The 20,565-nt window shown below is 41.9% G+C and overlaps 1 protein-coding gene across 1 annotated transcript; it reads left to right on the top strand.

The window, feature by feature from the left end:
• The first annotated feature begins 8,715 nt into the window (after nt 1-8,715).
• Nucleotides 8,716-15,520, top strand: LOC133009729 (uncharacterized). Its single transcript, XM_061077264.1, has 4 exons — nt 8,716-8,764; nt 14,135-14,293; nt 14,603-14,698; nt 15,212-15,520. The coding sequence occupies exons 1-4, from the start codon at nt 8,723-8,725 to the stop codon at nt 15,518-15,520; spliced, it is 606 nt and encodes a 201-aa protein (XP_060933247.1). The 5' UTR covers nt 8,716-8,722.
• The last annotated feature ends 5,045 nt before the right edge of the window (nt 15,521-20,565 follow it).

The following is a 20,565-nucleotide window of genomic DNA, read 5'->3' as shown; positions in this document are numbered from 1 at the left end:
CACGGCGTGGAACATTTCATTCCCACTGCGGGTATGCCCGTTTTCGCACGTTCGCGTCGCCTCGACACCGTGAAGTTAGCCACCGCGAAGGAGGAGTTTGCTACCATGGAGCGTTTGGGGATCATTAGGCGGTCCGACAGCCCGTGGGCTTCGCCGCTCCACATGGTGCCCAAGGCGGACGGTTCTTGGCGGCCGTGCGGCGACTTCCGCCGTTTAAATAACATTACGGCCCATGACCGTTACCCCATTCCGCATGTTCAGGATTTTTCGATTCGTCTGGCGGGCATGACAATTTTTTCTAAAATCGATTTGGTGCGAGGTTATCATCAGGTGCCTGTGCGGGCAGAGGACGTGCCCAAGACTGCTGTCATTACACGTTTGGGCTTTTCGAGTTCCTGCGAATGCCGTTCGGCCTTAAAGGCGCAGCGCAGACGTTTCAGCGATTGATGGACTCGGTGCTACGTGACCTCGCGTTTGTTTTCGTCTATTTGGACGACATCTTGGTGGCCAGCCCGTCGGCTGATGAGCATTTGTCGCACCTTAGGCAGGTTTTCCAGCGCCTTGATGGGCATGGTCTCATTGTCAACACAGCCAAGTGCCAGTTTGGGCTGTCTGTCATAGACTTTTTGGGCCATCGCATTTCGTCGCAGGGTGCGGTTCCTTTGCCCTCGAAGGTGCATGCAGTTGCGGATTTTCCCCGTCCGGTCTCGGTCAGGCCGCTACAGGAGTTTTTGGGCATGGTAAACTTTTACAATCGTTTCTTGCCTCGTGCGGCCCAACTCCTGCAACCATTGTATGGTGCTTTGAAGCTTAAGAAAGCCAAGGACCAGGTTGACTGGGCCCCTGTGAGGATCCAGGCTTTTGAGGGGGCTAAGGCTGCCCTGGCTAACGCGGCGCTTCTGGCGCACCCCGCGTCTCGGGCGCCCATCGCCCTCACGACCGATGCTTCGGATGTGGCTGTTGGTGCAGTTGTTGAACAGCGTGTTGCGGGTGCGTGGCAGCCCCTTGCATTTTTTAGCCGCGGTTTGCGAGACAGTGAGCGAAAATACAGTGTGTTTGACCGGGAACTGTTAGCGTTGTACCTGGCTACGCGTCATTTCCGTTTCCTGCTGGAAGGCCGCCCTTTCACAGCCTATGTTGACCACAAACCATTGACGTTTGCTATGGCGAAGGTGACAGAGCCATGGTCTGCTCGCCAGCAGCGCCATCTAGCGGCGATCTCTGAATTCACAACGGACATCCAACATGTGGCGGGTAAAGCGAACCCGGTTGCAGACTGCCTGTCGCGGGTGCTGGTGTGCCCTGTGCATCTTGGGGTTGATTTTTCCGCACTGGCTGCCGATCAACCTGGGGACCCGGGTATCGTTGCACTGAGAGCTGCGAGTACCGGTCTGGAGCTGGAGGAGGCAGTTGTGCAAAATGGTGGGCCTGCCCTCCTTTGCGACGTCTCCACGGGCCGCCCCCGGCCGGTGGTGCCGGTTGCTTGGCGCTGTCGGGTCTTTGATATGGTGCACTCTCTTTCTCATCCGGATGTCCGGGCGTCGGTGAAGTTGGTGTCTTCGAAGTTTGTGTGGCCTGGCCTTCGCAAAGAGGTCAAAGAGTGGGCGGCCACATTTGTGGCGTGTCAGCGCGCAAAAGTTCACCAGCACACTAGGGCGCCCCTCGAGCCATTTTTGATTCCAGCCAGGCGTTTTGATCATGTGCATATCGACCTTGTGGGGCCTCTTCCCCCTTCCCAGGGTTTTACACATCTCCTTACCATGGTAGATCGGACCACTAGGTGGCCAGAGGCGGTTCCTCTGTCTTCCACGACATCTGCGGACGTGGCACGCGCTTTTCTTTCAGCTTGGGTCTCACGTTTTGGTGCACCGTCTGATATCACCTCTGACAGAGGCCGCAGTTCATTTCGGAGCTCTGGTCAGCGCTAGCAAAGTCTTTGGGCACACAGGTTCACCGTACCACTGCCTATCACCCCCAGGCTAACGGTTTGTGTGAACGTTTTCACCGGTCGCTTAAGGCGTCATTGCGGGCTGCGCTCTCAGATGCAAACTGGTTGGATCGGTTGCCGTGGGTGATGCTCGGGTTGCGCTCGGCTCCTAAGGCTGACCTGGATGCCTCGCCTGCAGAGTTGGTACGCGGTGCTACCGGCCCGGGTTCCCCGTCATGGTCGCCCCCCTTCTAAGACCCCTGTGTTGTTTTCTCCAGTTGTGCCTCCTGATCCTGTGCCTGTTGTAAATGATGTCCCTTCTGCTTGTTCCACCCCTGCGTTTGCGGACGGGGATCGGCGTAGCCGTTATGGTCGCCTCGTTAAACCCCCTGTGAGGTACTGACTTTTGTCCCATTTTATTTTTTTTCCCTCTGGGTGTTCGGGGGGGGCTGTGTGGCGTGCACTCATGGGTGTGTCCTCTCACCCAGTGGGTTGATGGGTAATGTAAAGTCTGTAGCTATATATACTTCCCGTATGGGGAACATGTGCCAGTTCTTCCTGACTACTGAATAAACAACAGTAAGCAGTACCTGCGTCTCTGCCTTTCCTTGTCCTGCCACAATGTAAAGAATTCCTTCCATCGGCATAGTGGTGAGTAGATAATGAGGGACTTTTCTTTTTGGGATGAACTATCCCTTTAAGATGTAGCTATTTCATTTACCTGGCCACATAAAAATGTCACACCCTTTAAATGATGTTCAGGTTTTTTTTTATCCTGTTGTGTTTTCTGTCTGAAACTATGTTTTTATTTATGCTGCTGACTCTGTGGTCTCAAATGACAAACAAGACCTCATTGTAAATAGCAGTTGGATTTATTCAATAACAACACACATTTCATTTATTCATTCATTACTGACTCTGTATTTTCAAACCATAAATTCCATTGAAAAGTGTTCCAAGCATTCAAGAGGAATATCACACAGAGCAGGCACAGCAGCCTTTATGGTGTAATATTAGTGGAATCCTGAATCAAGCATGCAGAGTCAAAGCAGAAAAATGAAAGCCAGCAAGGGTATTGGGAAGAAATACGTGTGTGTGTGTGTGTGTGTGTGTGTGTGTGTGTGTCGCACAGCTGTTTGCATCCTCCCCGAGGGCTGACTTGTGCCAAATCAGGAACATGGTCACCATGAAAGGGAAGCTCACAGCATGTGCTTCTCATCCGACTCTCAGCGACTCCTCCCCGGCAGGCTGTGGCCAATTACTGCTGCGTTCAACTCTGTGGGGCAGAACGTAGAGGTGAATGAAGCGAGGTCGCCGGACCAAATCCCCTTAATCGAACAAGTCGCTCTCCCTCAACCGCCGCTGTCAATGTGCCCTTGAGCAGCCTGATTCTGTCTTCTAAAGTCAATCACAAGCAATTGATTATTGGATTATTATACAGTTTGCTTTGCTTATTTTACCTTGATTTTATTATACTATTGTTAAACAGGTATGTACAAACTTGACCTTAACTTCTTGTTTATCCACCTGTGCTGTAAAACACTTTGAATTAACTGTGCTGTGTTGAAGCTGCTCAAATAAATATTCTGTATGCATAAATGTTTAAAAAAAGATATGAAAGGCAGAGCTCATAGTAACACAAATGAATAATTACAACCTAGCCCTGTAATTAGTTACCTCTGCATGTGGTTTTCCTGAGCTTATTCATGTAACCCTAACCCTTGCTGTTTTGGTGACTCACTGCTCTGACCATCTTCAGTTTCTATACAGCAAACAAAAACAAAAAAAACGGATGAATCCATTGAACACCTGAACATCAGGGGAGTAGGTAAAGCTCAAAAATGAACAATTAATTTGTAATAGGATAATACTCTTGAGATGTATCATCATCTTGTTTTTGAGGGGGTAGTTATTCACATACAAACAGTGGAGTAGATATATAACCATATAATTGTAAGGCATAAGTTGTACTGTATATGTGTATATATATATATATATATATAAAGTTCTGTGCTTATGTGGCCAAAAACATGACTTTAAATAATGCTAATGTTGCTCCATGTCTGCTGAATGTGTGGATTCACAGTTGTTTGCTAAAACCTTCTCTTGCTTCTGCGACGGGTCCAACATATAATTACTTTTGTATTCTAAATTGCTTTTCCATCTGAAGATTTAATGTGAGTCACACATTCTCTACCTGCCCAGTTTTTATTTTTGTAAATTATTCTCCCATTAACATTTGGAAAAAGCCTTAAAATGACGATTGAACTCAAGGTGACATTCTCTGATCAATTAACTCAAATTATTCTTCTATTCATTACCATTATTAGAAAGGCCTGCAATTATATCCAATTTACCCCATGACTTCATAGCTGGTCTACAGACCCTCTGGGGTATTTATGTGAGGTCCATACACAGCCTCTCTTCATTACTTGGTCCAAAACCCCTGAAAGACATTTCAGATGTTTTGACACATACCTCGGTCCGCAGGGGTGGATTCCAGTGAGTTTCAGCATGGATAGATTCCATTTAAGAAGACAGCCGTGACTTTTTGTACCCACTCAGAGCCTCGTCATCTGACAGGTCAAAAGCGTCTCCATTCCCCCGTAGTGAAAACCTTGGTGTGACCTTCTCCATCCAACTTTTAAGAGAACATTTAATCAATACCCCCATCGTGTCGAGTTTGGTTTCAACACGAGGCTCAGATCTGCCTGTCTCTGACTTGCCCCTCATGCCTTCAGCTTGAATTCCCTCATTGTCCCCCTAGACTCGACTTTTTAACACATCTTAGGCTCCAAAGTCAAAATGACAAAACTTCGATACTGAGAGAATAAATGCCTCAATTGTTCCAAAGAAGGCGTACAGTATATTGTTCCCACGAGAATGATTCAAGTGAAGGGATAAGCACAAATCTTGGTGCAAGGATGTGGTATGGGCCAAGGAATAATCCATAAAATTTTGGTGTGGATCCAGATCAGGGGGCATTGCAAGAGAGATTTTTTTTAATTTTTGTGAATCTCAAGTAATTATGCAGAATATAGAGTGAACACTTGAAATGTGATAATAACTACTGAGCTAATTTTGCCATGCCCATTGTTTTTCATTATCTATCTATCTATCTATCTATCTATCTATCTATCTATCTATCTATCTATCTATCTATCTATCTATCTATCTATCTATCTATCTATCTATCTATCTATCTATCTATCTATCTATCTATCTATCTATCTATCTATCTATCTATCTATCTATCTATCTGTGGGTATGTCTGTCTGTCTGTCTGTCTGTCTATCTGTCTGTCTGTCTGTTTATTTGTGAATATTAATTAATTAAATGCAATTTCATTAACTATACATTTTGGAGACTTTATCATTGACATTTTTTGACCGAAGACAAATGTGATGTCAGCCTGAAGTTGGACACTGATCCTTGTGGTTTGATATGTGTGTTTTCCAGTTAAACTGAGTTATTAGAAGGGTTATGACCTTATTATGCAAATACCCTTGCCTGCTCGCCAGGGGTCAATTTTGTCCATCTTTAGTAGAATTAATAATTGCTATAAGTATTCATTGGGCAATGTATTAAATGTTAGTCCTCCATTTGTTTATCCTTGTGATTCTACACAAGAATGTGCATGTAGGCATAAATATGCCAATAGTTCCACATGAGGCCACTGATCTTCAGATGGAGGTAAGGGATCGAGAAATTAAGTAATACACCAATAAAGTCAAACAAGTAAATAGTGCAGGTTTCATCCATCCATCCTTTCTCTTGACCAACTATCCTTTGTGGGTCGCAGGGGGAGCTGAATCCAAATCCCAGCTGACGTTGAGAGAAAGAGGCAGGGCACACCTTGACCAGGCCACCAGCACATCTTACATGCAAAGACAAAATAACCTTTCAGGCTCACCTTCAGACCAGTGGTCAATTTAGAGTGTCCATGTAACCTGACCCCATTATGCATGTTGAGTGACTGTGGGAGGAAGCTGGAGTGCCTGCACAAAACGGATACATATGTAGAGAACATGCAGAGTCCACCCAGCAAGACCGTGCCTTGGGATTTGAACTGTGAACCGTCTTGCTGTGAGATGACAGTGCTAACCACTGCACCTCCCATTCATGTTTCTAAAAGCTGTAAACACAGTATTTGGGTTAAATGTCTGTTTCATTAGAAAACTCCACTGGGAAATTTCACAGGAAAGCATCATATTTCATTTGTAGTTTCGACATGGTCCTTCAGCAAGAAAATAAACTAGTAAATTAGAAACACAGAATGATGCACTCAAGATATCTGATACATATTTTAAGCATCTGCTTCGCGTGGTCAACATTGATCTCGTACAATTGACATGCGAAACAAGGACACTGCTACTGTTTGTACATCGATGTTGAATCAGATATGGGACCACTTCAACTGTGAATCAATGTGGTCATTGGAAAGAAACATGTCATTGTGACCTCCACGTAGTCTTAACACAGTCTGAACTGTTGACTTAATGATTTGCATATCAGGTCTGTTTACTCGCTATCCATTTACGCCTGAGAGGCGAAGGCTGCAGTTGAAGGGATGGATTAATATGCACAGCTGTGTGCAACCTTTGTGGTTTTACTAAGTTTTACCCCGGGACTGAACGATCGACTGTCGACTTAGGTTTCTACAACGTGGACACTTCAAATGAGTTAAATTCCAGAGTCAATCTCAATTAAGGTGAAATTTCCCTTGGATCCATTGCACTGTCCTTTTACTACCACTAACAGGAGCGTTTTTTATATTTCTAGTATTTGCAGTACAGTGGAAGCTTGAATCATTTTATTTGCAACCATACTAAAGTGGAAATATACCATCATTTTTTTTACTTGGAAAGAAGATTACTGACAGTACACTGAGACAATTTTACAGGAGCAAGCTTGAGTGAGAAACATCAAAACTCTGATACAAATCCTCCCAGCTGAGATGACACTCTGCCTGAGGTAAGAGACTGTGCACTTTTCTCTCTTCCTTCCTCCTCTTGACACACGAACAGGCCATGCTCGCGCTGCACATCCAAACCTATTGTCTCCCGATGCATTTGATCATAACTCTGGCACTGTAAATCGCTCTGTGCTTCCACCCCCGGATATCAGTTTGACACATCAAAGCCTCTACGGGATTCTTGATAGTGCAGCGCGGTCCAAAATGTGGGGTCCACGAACATGCACGCACAGCAGGGTCACAGCTTTTGGGGGAAGAAGGGTTTATTTGGGATGACAGGTATGTCAAGGTACAGGGCCACCGACGAAAGGTGCAAAGATTATACACATTTTTATGACATTGTGTACAGGAGTTGATGCAGTGGGAATTCTGTCTACTGGAACAGGCTGCACTGCTACAATAGATATTGTCTGCACTCAACCAAGCACAACTGAGGTCCCTGAGAATTACAATACTGTGTTCCTACAATACCACTGGCTGCACTTTCAGGACTGCATTTTGTGACAACACCATCTAACAAAGTGGAGGCTACAGTTTCAAAACCCTAGTTTTAAAGGTTTATTCCACCTAAATACTTTTTTATCAAACTGCTAATACATTTAAATGTTTATTATATATTAGGGCGGCTGTGCCTCAGGAAAAAGAGCGGGTCGGCCACTCTACGATCAGTGGTTCCATCTCCTCCAGTCCGCATGTCACAACATCCTCTGGAAGGTTACTGAACTTCAAGTTGGCTCTGAAGGCTGTGATGTGAAAAGGTGTCTTTTATATTAGCGCTGTATAAATGTGTATGTGTGTGTGTGAGTGAATGGGTGATGCACAGCTATATATTATTACAGACCAGTACCATTCTACCAAGATATTAGGACAATATCTTTTAAATAATTGTCCCACTCAAATTCTTCTTTCTGTCTTCAAATTTTACTTTATTGCTAAATTGGTCAAGTAGCATCTTACAGCACATTAAAATAGTAAAATATCGATGAATATGCTGACAAAAAAAATTATGGCAATGATGAGCATATTTTACACCAGTTTTTGATGATATCCACTGAGCAATGATTCCTCCAAATAATGGATTAGTAATTATATGTTAAAGGGAAAAAAGGCCATCATAACAATTAAATGTATTTAACTGTTTCCGGAGTTTATGAGTAACTTTAATAGAGAGCTTTGCAAACTCCAGAGCTGTGTTCAAATCTAAAACAGGAAGAAATAACTGAATAAAATGACTGAGGCATCCGTATTCACTTCCTGGTTGTTTCTTGTTAGTCATGAGTCAACTAACAGCCATGAATGCAAAACGTGGTTAACACTCACTGCCGGATACAGTTCCACATTGTGGTCAGTCCGAGAAGAGAAACCTATGGTCTTACTTTTCAGCAGGGCTGTTTATTGTGTCTGGTATTTCCTGCAACTACACAAGTCTACACCCGACCTCCTGCCTGTGCCATGTGTAAATGAATGGTAATTTATAGTTTTAAAACTAAAATGTATTGTGTGGACGTAGCCTGAGCTTCTGAAATCCACGTTGAAGTCAAACTCTCTCCTACACTGTAAAAATGGTAACTAGTAATTGTTGATCTCATAAGAATTTTCTAATTAAACTGACTCAGAAATAAGGCTTTGCAATATGCAATCTATAAAATCTTGTCTGTCCAGCAATTTTCTCTCATTGTTGTCCTAACTACTATTTTAAATCAGCCCAACAAGGATTTGTAAATTTTTGAGCAGATTTTTGAGTTAAGTTGGGCCAACTCAGTAGATTCCAGTTCCGGTTTTAACGGCTCTCTGCTGAACCTGAGCGGGACATTTTCTGGATGGACAACGACGTGGAGCCCACAACAATTTTGCTCAAGAAGGTATGGTAAGTGCGTTTTTACTTTTATCACATTAAATTACGTTAGTTCTGGCATAGACTGGCATGTTTATAGCACTTCTGCTGTGGTTAAATTTGTTAAGATAACCCGTTTTGTATTTTGCCCATGCAAACGCGAGTGGTCATGCATACGCTTTCATGGGGCAGACACAGTGGCGGCTGGTGACATTTTGGGGGGAGCACCTCCGTGCACCTCCGAGACGTCCCGGACCCGGGTGCACCTCCAGGTGCGGGACCCGGTCCCGGTGCACCTCCAGGTGCTCCGGGTCCCGGGACCTCCAGGTGCCTCCAGGTGCCGGACCCGGCGCCTCCAGGTCCGGCACCTGGAGCCGGACCGGCGCACCTCCAGGTGCCCATGCAAACGCGAGTGGTCATGCATACGCTTTCATGGGGCAGACACAGTGGCGGCTGGTGACATTTTGGGGGGAGCACCTCCGTGCACCTCCGAGACGTCCCGGACCCGGTCCGGGACCTCCAGGTGCCGGACCGGCGCACCTCCAGGTGCTCCGGGTCCCGGACCGGAACCGGGTCCCGGTCCGGGACGTCAGTTGCATCCCGGACCAGGACCGGGTCCCGGACCGGGACGTCCCCTCCGGACGAACTTTAGAGGCTAATACAGACTAAACACAGAGGAGCATTTTATTCTCTGCAGCATTATGTGTTATCAGAATCGGTCAATAATTATGGAGTTATATTTCCACATTTCTATGATGTCATTTACTGTATTTACAGTTGAATGAGTGATGCTGACTGTGAGTTATGAGAATATAATACTGTATTTGTGTCTGTTGAATATAATGCAGCTAAATAAAAACATTGTGAACTACTAACAGCCTCATAATTAACGTCAGAGAATTTTTAATAAGATGAAAATGCAAAGTTTTATTTCCTGCATCAAAATTTCAAATGCACAAACAGCAGACTGCCCTCCTCGCATAATAGCCTAGCTCTCAAATTTGAATGTATTTATCCTGTTTATAGTCTAAGACAGACGGGCTCTGTTTCACTGGTAGAATTTATATGCTTATGGACAAATGACTCGTAAGATCTGGATCTGTTTAGTGACTCAGAAAGATTTGAATCCCTAAAAGGATTCAAGTTTGACATCTGTAGTTGTGTTATAAATTACAGAGACTGTTGTGAAAGTGATTGTAGCAAAACTGACTTTGTGTTATATGTGTCTCTTGTGTTTCAGAGGTGGATTTCATGCACTGTAAATTTTGCAAATTTGAAAGCTCCAGCCAAGAGACTCTTCTCAAGCATTTGCGGCTTCATCACGGACAAGGTGCACACTGGCCTTGCATTCATACAGACTGTGTTTGTGTATTTAAAACACCTGGAGCGTTACGATCACACATCTCAAGATCACACTCAACAGTGAAATCCCATGAAAATTTTACATTTCAGTGTGAATTGTGTGATTTTAAAGAAATTTGCAGTGAAAACATTTTTTGGAACCATCTCGGACATCATTTAAAGAAACGAGAAACTGTACAATGTCCCTTTCTAAGGTGTACCTTTAAAACAAACACTCGCCCAACCTTCAGTTCTCACAAAAGTCGAAACCATAAACATTTTACACTTAAGGATTTCCGAACAATAGCAAGAACTGTTACTGAAGATGAGATAATTGATGATGAACAATCTGATAGTGAAGCAGGGACATCAGCTCATAATACTGTGAGACTAAATGAGGTTTAAGATAGTGTTGAGGATGTAGATAGTGAGACTCACTACAAATTAGCTTCTCTCTTTTTGTCTATGCAAACTGTGTTGCATGTTTCTCGAGGTGCAACACAAAAGATTGTAGAAGATTTGCATAATCTGCTGTCTTTCTCTAACATTCAAACTTTGAACAGTGTCAAAGAGATCCTTTCAAAACATAAAATTGAAGTAAATGATTCTGTTTTGCAAGAAATTTCTAGTGCTATAGTTCAAACTAATCCACTCATTTTAACAACATTAGAGAAAGGATCCCTATCTACAGATCACCGAAGGAATATATATTTCAAAGAGCACTTTCCTGTTATTGAACCCACAGAATATCTGTACAACACAGCCCATAAAAACTAATTTGTATATATATCAGTCACCAAAGTACTTGAAACTTTACTTGGATGTTCAGATTTTTTGGACAAAATTGTATTTGATCAAAGAGATTTATCTGGTAACTTTAAGTCTTTTCAGGACGGCAAGTACTACAAGGAGAACAAGCTACTGGGACAACAAAACATCTGTATCAGTTTGGCATTATATATTGATGATTTTGAAGTTTGTAACCCACTGGGCACCTCTAGAAAAATCCATAAGATTACTGCAGTATATTGGGTAGTTCTAAATTTACCAGTCAGGTTTCGATCGAGTCTCACTTCAATTCAGGTAGCTCTCTTGGGTAAAAGTGTGGATGTCAAACAATATGGTTATGAAAAGTTTCTTGAGCCATTGCTTAAAGACATAAAGTGTCTAGAACAAGAGGGAATTTTTGTTGAAGTTGTGGGTCAGTTTGTTAAAAGCACTGTATATTGTGTTTGTGCTGATAACCTTGGTGCACATGGTCTTGCAGGCTTTCAAGAAAGTTTTACTGTTGAAAAGTTCTGTCGGTTTTGTTTGATAAGTCGGGACCAAATTGCAACCACTGAAGTTAATGATTTCCAATTGAGAAGTGTTGAGCAACATAACTTGTTTCTGGAAGAGCTTAGGCAGAAGTGCGTTAAAAGTGTTAATGGGGTTAAAAGTGAATGTGTCCTGGGAAAACATCTCCTGTTCTTTCACCCAATAACTGGATTTCCTCCAGATGTTTTGCATGACCTTTTTGAAGGAGTCATCCCTGTGGAATTGTCCTTATGTTTGAAAAATCTGATCTCAAAAGGCTTTATGACATTTGATGCATTAAATGACTGCATAAAATCATTTCCCTACAAGTATTCAGACAAAGTAAACAAGCCTCAAAAAATTCCAAAAGCAAGCTTTGAAAAAGGAACAATTGGAGGTAATGGGCATGAAAATTGGACACTGCTGCGCTTACTTCCTTTTATAGTTGGACGTAAGATACCAGAACAGGAGCCTGCCTGGGAGATTTTGATGGACCTCAAGGAAATTGTTGACATTGTTGTGTCAAACTGTCTCTCTGAGGAAGCATTGTGTTATTTATCTTGTAAACTACTGGATCATCGCAAGTTGCTCACCAGTACCTTTCCAGAGTTCAGACTGAGGCCAAAACACCACTTCATTGACCACTACCCACAACTTATTCGCTGCTATGGACCCTTAGTGGAATTGTGGACAATGAGATTCGAGGCAAAACATAGCTTCTTTAAAAAGGTTGTCCATGACACTCACAACTGGAAAAATGTGCTGCTCACTCTCTCCTCAAAACACCAGCAGATGATGGCATACCATCTGGACAGTGGGAACCTTTTCAAGCCAAAACTGTATGTTGAAAATGTGAAAGTGGTCAGGGTTTCAGATCTGGATCCATCAATCAAGTGTGAAATACTGAAGAAGTACCCACATCTAGACAGTGTGTCTCTGTCTAAAACAATTCACCTGCATGGACACAGTATGCAGCGGGCATGATTTTATCTGCTGGACAGTGCAGTGGCCTCCCGGAATTCCATAAGATTGTGAGCATTCTTGTCATTGCAAAGGATGTGGCATTCATTTGTAAAAGACTGTCTTCCTGGTACGTTGAACATTTCAGGTCCTATGAGCTTGAATATCACACCTGTGCAGACCTTCTTCTTCTGGATCCAGATGTGCTGACGGATTACCACCCTCTAGCAGCATACACAGTTGGTGGAAAGCTTATGGTGACCCCAAGGAAGTTCATTCTCCATTAAAGCTATTCAAAATGGTATGTTCTTTCCCCTCTCCTCTGCTCTCCTCCTCCTCTGTGTCTCCTCTCCTCACTCTCTCTTCTCTCTCCTCCCCCTCTGTCTCTCATCTGCTCACTCTCTCCCCTCTTCTCCTCTCTCACCACCCTCTGTCTCTCCTCTCCTCACCAACTCTCTTCTCCTGTCCTCTGCTCCCCTCTTTCCTTTCCTTTTGCTTTTCTTCTCTTCTCATTTGGACACTAAATTATTTGTTAATCAAACATAATCAGCTGATAAATCTCTCTCCTCTCTTTTCAGACTTTGTTACTTCGGGTCGTTCTTTCTACCAGAGAAGCCCGGCGAATCCAGCTTCCTGAAGTCCCAACATCTGTGGGGCAATTTATTGATATACTGAAAGAGAGACTTGAACTTCAAGGTGATTTCTCACTACAGTTTGAGGATCCAGAGTTTGGAAATGCACTCTGCAACTTAACAGAAATGTCTGAATTACCAGCTGAGCGTGCAGTCTTGCATATAATGTGGAACAGTGATTCATGTCCACTTGACCAATCCACTAGTTCAGTCTCCTCTCAGGACACACTCAGTGTTCACTCTGAAGATTTTAGGCCTAGTTGGACTGATTCTATCCAGAATAATTTAAGGCAAGTCGCAGAGTGGCCATCTCCATTTCCTATCCCTAAGTTTGCATATGATGTGGAACTGAAATTGTGTAAGGCCAATGACACATATAAAAAGTCAAAGAAGGGCCTTGCAGTGACAAGAGACATGAAAATGGAGATACTGGATAAAATTGCACAGGCAATTTTTTAAATCAAAAGCTACCCCGAGAAAGATGAGCTTGAGTCAGTTGCCGCTGCGCTGGTTCATAAGTATCCATGCCTGAAGGAGCCAAGTGGCATCACAGGCCATGAGGGATGGAAAACAAGTATCAAGTACAAACTTGGAAACTAAAGATCAAAGCTTCGCCAGGCAGGATGCAATGAGGTAAATGTGAACAGGAAAAGAAAAGAGGGGGGTGAAGATGACAGCCCGTTCACCCTGAAGAAGCCCAAACGTGGAGAGGTCAATCATGTGCCAGATTATCCACAACACCATGATGATTCTACACTTGAAGAGGAAAGAGTTGCTCTGGTTGATGAAATGAAAAAGAAGAAAAGGAACCTCAGGCGGAGAGAAGTCGTGGAGCGTCAGCCTATGGTATCTGAGGTCCAAGAGAGGTGGCCTGCGCTGTTTTCGTCTCAGGAGGTAAGGATGTCCTAATTTATTTAGCAATTGTCTTATACAACTACATTGGCTTTTCTTGAAGAAGAACAGTATCTACTGGGGAAATGTGTCAATTCTGTCTTGCCAGTGTTACATTTAAATCTATGATCCATTTGATTCTGTGACCTGTCCTAATTTTCTTACCCTAACCATCTCACTCCTATGGAAGCCCATTTCTTCCAGTTAAAGAAAAAAAAATCACCATGCTTAATTGAAATTGCAATTAATTACAATATTTTGTTGATTTTCTTGTTTAGATATCTGAAGAATTTCGGCGTATCACCAGCAAAGACCTCCTGGGGACTTTTAATGCATCTCTTGAAAGATTTGGACCTGGCCTGCTAAAACTCTACCGGACTAAGAAGGGTGGTTTTGGCCAAGAAATGGAAGACCTCCTTGATAAACTCGATGATCAGGTGAGTGAAGTGCTCCTTTGCCTGGCATTTTTAGAAGAGCATGAATATACTTTCTTATAACAGACACAGAAAAAGATGTTGGGTGCTGTAAAAACTACCTTAGTGGATATGATTCAGTAAAAATGGATGTCCGCAGTCCTTCCTTTGTGTTTTGGTGGCATTTGGTTTAACAGTATTTTAATTTGTTAAAGTAAAGTTGTGTGTGCTTCATCTTCAGTACTATAAAAGATTTCTGATTTTGCATTATGTGTATGTTCAGTACAGTACTATACTTATTGAAATACTTATTTTCCACTGGATACTCTTTAGACATCTGACATTGTTACACACCGAAAGACAGCAGCACTGAGAGGCTTGCCCATTTTCCTCCGCGAAGATACCAAAAAGTTTTTCATGAAGTGCTTGGTAAGTACTAGTAACTGTAGCAAAAAGATAAATACTTCAGGCCATGTAGCTAATTCCTCATTCTCATGAGATGTTTTAAAGTAGTAGTTCATCCAAAATGGAAACATACACCTCCCCAGTGCAGTTTATCAGTGCAGTAATCATATTTCTCTGATTTGTTCATATTTTCATACATTGTTCACACTAACTTTTTTACAATTCATGTAAATCAACCTCCTTTTCACAAGTTGTACTTCTAAACTACTAAATCTATTTTCAGCTATTACGTCAGCTATGTTGCCATTGCTTCATCAATTTTCTTTGGCTGTCAGGTTCCAGTGTATAGCTGCCCATTTTCTTATGCCTTTTTAACATTTCAACTGTTTTTAGCCGTTATGAAGCCAATCATATCTCAGCCTACAAATTATACTTTTCAGCTTTAGCACGGTCCTTCTCAGCATTCACACACATTTTCTTCAGAAAATGCTCTTTCTAGTTTGTCAAGGCTCAAATGCATCTGTTATTTTTCCTCAGGACACTGACATTTTGGCACCAGTGCTGGAAGGGGCGTCTGTGGCCATCCTCACCATCCTAGATGACGAAGCCGACATCTCACATGCTCGAGACCATGCAGTTGTTTTGGAAGGGGGCATCGTGCTGCATGAAATGGAAAACCTCTCCTCTGCGTTCGCCTACCTCTTTGGCCTTCTATACGCCCTCAATATAAATTACCCCAAACAGTTGAGGTATACATTTGAAGCCATCCAGACTATCTTTTTTGAGCTTGGTGGCTCTCGGTGCTCCCAGCGCACAAGATCTTTGAAAACGAAACTTTTATTTTGAATACACATTGTGTATGTGTTTGAATACACATTGTTTATGTGTATGTGTTTAAATATACACATTGTTGTATGTGTTTAAATATACACATTGTTGTATGTGTATGTGTTTAAATACACATTGTGTATGTGTATGTGTTTAAATATACACCTTGTTGTATGTGTATGTGTTTAAATATACACATTGTTGTATGTGTATGTGTTTGAATACACATACACAATGTGTATGTGTCTAAATATACACATTGTTGTATGTGTATGTGTTTGAATATACACATTGTGTATGTGTTTGAATACACATTGTTGTATGTGTATACAAAAATGGTTAGTCATTCAATTTGATGTTGCGAACTAATTTGAGAAGATTGTTTTTTTACAAAGGCGCTTAACCCGCCTGTTCAAAATAAATAAAAAAATATAAAGAAATAAAGAAATATTTCAGATAACATTCAGCTGTACTGTGTTTTATTTATTATCTGATTATTTATACAGATAAAATGTATGTTTATTCAACAAGAATATTTGTGTTTGGTGCATCTAGGAATATATGCCATTGAAGGGATAATTGTACGTTTATTCAACAAGAATACCTACGTTTAAAGGAGGTACAAATGCATGACATTGAGGGGCATAATTGTTTATTAATTCAACAAAAAAATCTGCGTTTAGTGAAGGTAGAAATACATGGCATTCAAGCAAGAATTTCTTTATTAGTCTCACATGATTATCCTAATTAGGTGAACAAGAAGATCCAAGTTGGCAGAACTCTTTGCAGAACTTGAAAACCTTAGTTAAGTCAACAACAGCAGGCAAAAGTTGAGAAAACTCAAAAATCTCTTGCATCATGTTGCCTTGATATTTTACGTTTTCTCAACTTTTTCTTTTTTACAGTGTATAGTGTTACTAACCTCACTAATCCATACGCTCTCACACTTCAGGGCAGCATTTTCAGATGGATCCTTCTGCTCAAATCCAGATCCAACAGTTTGCTTGGCCACAGGTTTATGCAGGTACTTAATCCGTCTAAGATGTGTTTGTGTGAGTGTGTGTGTGCTTGAATGTAGCCTCATTCTCTTCTGTAAGTACTCAAGCCAGTAAGCCAGCCTGACAACCCGTTGGTCACTTCTAATGTAATTAAGTCCGAGAGGACTAAAGTGACCCCAGGGAGACACACGCAGTGATATCTGAGAAGTGAAGGCTCAAGTTTTAATGAGAAAATTTGAAAATCTAGTTTATCATGAAGTGGTCATCCCTTCATTTCATCTTCATTCACTTGTAACGTAGTTTTACATTTGATTTGGTGGCATGAGCTAAAATGTCAAGTCCATTTAATGCTACAAAGCATTTCTATGCAGTAAAAGCTTTGAATTGCTTTGACAACACATCGGTTTATTACTGAGACTAATGAAAATCTGTAAATAGAAGGTGTTTTTAAAGGACTTCACCTTGTAGCCTATTCACAGTTATTTACATTTACACCTAGAATGGCACTCAGAAGCGCTCATATAAAAGACAAGGACCAACAGTCACATTATAAAACAACATTTAAATCTTCATTTTATTCCGCACCAAATTGCACATGCTTACTTACACACACACACACACACACTAAATATCAGTCTCATCAAAATGTCAGATTCTTTCATCAAGATCCATGAATCATTCCCTTAGAAGGTTGAAAAACACCCTCACAATGAAAAATGTAATTAAAGATAAAGATTCACCCCTGATCCGGATTCAGACCAAAATTGAATGGGTTCGCTCCTGACCTCTGTTACATCCTTCCACCATCCTTCTACATGCGGGTGTTTCTACATGCATGTGATGACAACAGAGCTTCACAAGGGCCAGACCATACACGCTCACCTTGAAAAAGATAACAAAGGTTTTTCTATTTCAGCTCAAACACAAAGGAATGATCTTACCAACAGTAATTAAGGAGCTTGATGAAATCCTAAAAGGAACTAGCGGCGTTTCCAGTGGTGATTTACTTCCCTCAAAGTCGAAGTGTTTACATTATTATTCTATAAAGTAGAGGCTTCATTACTTCAGAACACTGTGTAGTAAATTCCAGTGCATCCGCAGGGCCTTGATTAATTTACGCACTCATTCACTCCAGGATGCATCTTTGAATAGTGTTGACCTGCAGGGCCCATGGCCATCTGTGGCCCTTCTCCAGCCCCCCCTTGCCGAGTGAGAAAAACCCCAGCTGCTCTTTTGGCTGCAGCGGAGCTCACCAGGAGGAGTATTTAAAAATCCCTAATCTATCACTCTGCCCAGCCGGCCCCGTCTCCGCTGGCTGGCTTAGAACCTACAACGATTTGCACTGTCCATTCCGCAAGAGAGACATTGTTACAGCCCGGTTAATCTATCACGCGGGGAGGAAGGCATACGCAGAGAGAGGCAGAGAAAGTCATTGGGATCATCTGTAATGATTTAGAGAATTACCGGGATCGTTTGTAAACAGCCCCTGTGGTATCAAATGCCGAAGAAAGATTTCCCCTCCTGGGTGGCCACGGTCTTTTTCATCATTTTTATTATTATTTCATTACATCAGATTACCCCAGTGTCATTGGATCCCTTGCATCCTGTGCTGTAAATTCTATACCCTTTCGACATGGCACAATAGGCCTGAGAGGTAATCGGACATTTCACAGTGATAATAGAATTAGTAGTAACCATTAAAAATGTCCACGGTGGATGTGGTATTACTGAACACAGGCTGTGTGTCAGAGCAGCTACGGTAAAAGGGATATTTTCATCAGCTAGATGAGATAAATGATTGAATACATGTTAACATGGTAGGGACATGACAGAAATGAACCACATCTATTTTTATTAATATACACAGGGTGTGCTGCATGACAGTAATGTCCAGGAGAAAACATATCTCATCTCAATGGTGCTTTTAAACACCATGAAACTGACCTGCCGGCATTTTTGTTATCAGCCCGGAACAGCCACCATGGTCGTCCAAGGTAACAAAGCATTTTCACGTCTGTGTACCGGGACACTCCACATTTCCTTCTCGGTTTTGGTTTTACAAGAGGCAGCCTCTGGCATGCTGGTTTAGGCTCCCCGGTGAGCTAAGCTCAGCAGTGGCAGGCGGACTTTGTTTCACCCGTCTGACAAGTTCTGGGCTATTTCCTTCTCAGGAATGATTGAGATTCCCAACTGCATTTAAAAGAAAACTCTAGGAGATGTGCTTTGGGGGAGAGAAAGGGAAAAGGGGTCTGAATAAATCATCCTCATTTAAGGCAATATGGAAATTCAAAAACATATTCATAACTGACTAGCTGTAACTTGGCTGTCTTGCAGTAAAAAACTAAGCAGGGCTATGAGACTAACAAGACGTGAACCTGCATCTTGACGAGAGCATAGCGCTGATGCCAAGTTGAAGACAGACAATGATTGATATTTGCAGGCTGAGAAAAAAAAATCTTTTTAGAGATCAACATCTCCAATTTTTCAAAATATGTTCCAGACTAAAAAATGAAAACTCACGAGAAGCTAAACTGTTATCCTCTTTTCTGTTCCATTGAAAATGTGCTTCTTCTTTGATGCCTTACCATCTCTCTAACAGCTGTAATTAAATGTCTAGCACATCTATACTTCAAAGATTGCCATTGTGGTAAAATTAATGTTCTACGTGGAGAAAATATATATTGAAATACAATAGATACAAATATGTTTATATTAAAAATCCCAAATTAATATATTGAAATTTGTGAAAATGTTTAATTCCCTCTGCCTTTGCCTGTGGTCAAAAGGTAACACCTGGTTAATCAGGTGTCAAGCACAGGATCTATTTCATGTCTTCCCACACTTCAGCCTGTCGGAGCTTTTTGAGCTCGGTGTTCTCCACAGAGAACATGGGACAAAAATGTCTGTTAATCCCATCAGTGTCTGGGAGCTGGGGCTTCTCATTAAACACCTGTTTGAACAATATTAGGTGGATCCGGTAGCACACTGACAGTGGCTCTCACACGGCACAATGAATCACCCCATCATGAATGCATTATGAAGACAAAGAAGTGTGGGATGGGGTCTTAGAGCCGGTGTCTTCGTAATTAGGCCAACTCCAAGCTTAGTTGGGTGTACTCAGTAGAGCATATTTATCTTCATAATCCTCTCCTCTCTATAGGAAATCAGTCTGATAAGAATGTCACCGCTATGATAGTAATGACAGAAATGTATAATGTAATAATGTCATGTATGAGAATGTAGTTTTAGTCCTTTGTTTTCAGGTATATTATAACAAGGTTGAGGGATTCATTTAGTGGGGTGAGGGAGGCTTGATTATGATAAGGATAGTAAGCTTATTAATGAGCTTTGAGTCAGACAAAATAAGAGCTGTAGTGTCTAAGAAAAGATTTAACAAATTCATGTAGTAGTGAGTTAAATGTGGAATTCCTATTTAGAGTCTTCACACCAGGAGAGAAACATATTTTTGTTTGCCAGCAGGATTACACTAAAACTACTAAACACATCTCCATGAAACGTGATGGAACGATGGAACACAAGCCAAAAAATAATCAATTCATGTTTAGATTTTGAACAACTAAAATCAATTTGAAGATTCTCACTTCTTATATTCCCGTTCCATCCCGTTTTATCCAGGGATCTGTACAGGAATTTGTTTTTAATCCCTTTTTTACATTGTCACAAATTCCCGGGAATTAAGCATGGATCTGAAAAGAAAAACCAGGCCCATAAAGGGAACTGTAGAGTGTTTGCAGTTCGGTGAAGCGTGACTGGATTTAAGGGGACTGTTGGCCGGGCTGAGTGTGTACGTTCATGCAGAACTCTGCCTCAAGAGATCTATTACAAAAAATGTAATTTCAAATCTCACACAACATTATTTTTCAATTATAAACTCTTATTGATGATCTGTATCTAGATAGGGAATATGTTTCATCCCAAAAATAACAGTAACTTTTACTAATTTGGTTATTCATAAATAAATCAGCATGCTAACCAGATAATTGCCAACATGCATACAGTAATGTAATGAGAGCACTGCATTACCAACAAACACTCCCACATAAA

The sequence above is a fragment of the Limanda limanda genome, chromosome 8 (genome assembly GCF_963576545.1).
Source record: "Limanda limanda chromosome 8, fLimLim1.1, whole genome shotgun sequence".
Lineage (NCBI taxonomy): Eukaryota > Metazoa > Chordata > Actinopteri > Pleuronectiformes > Pleuronectidae > Limanda > Limanda limanda.
This window is presented reverse-complemented; position numbering and strand designations above follow the sequence as displayed.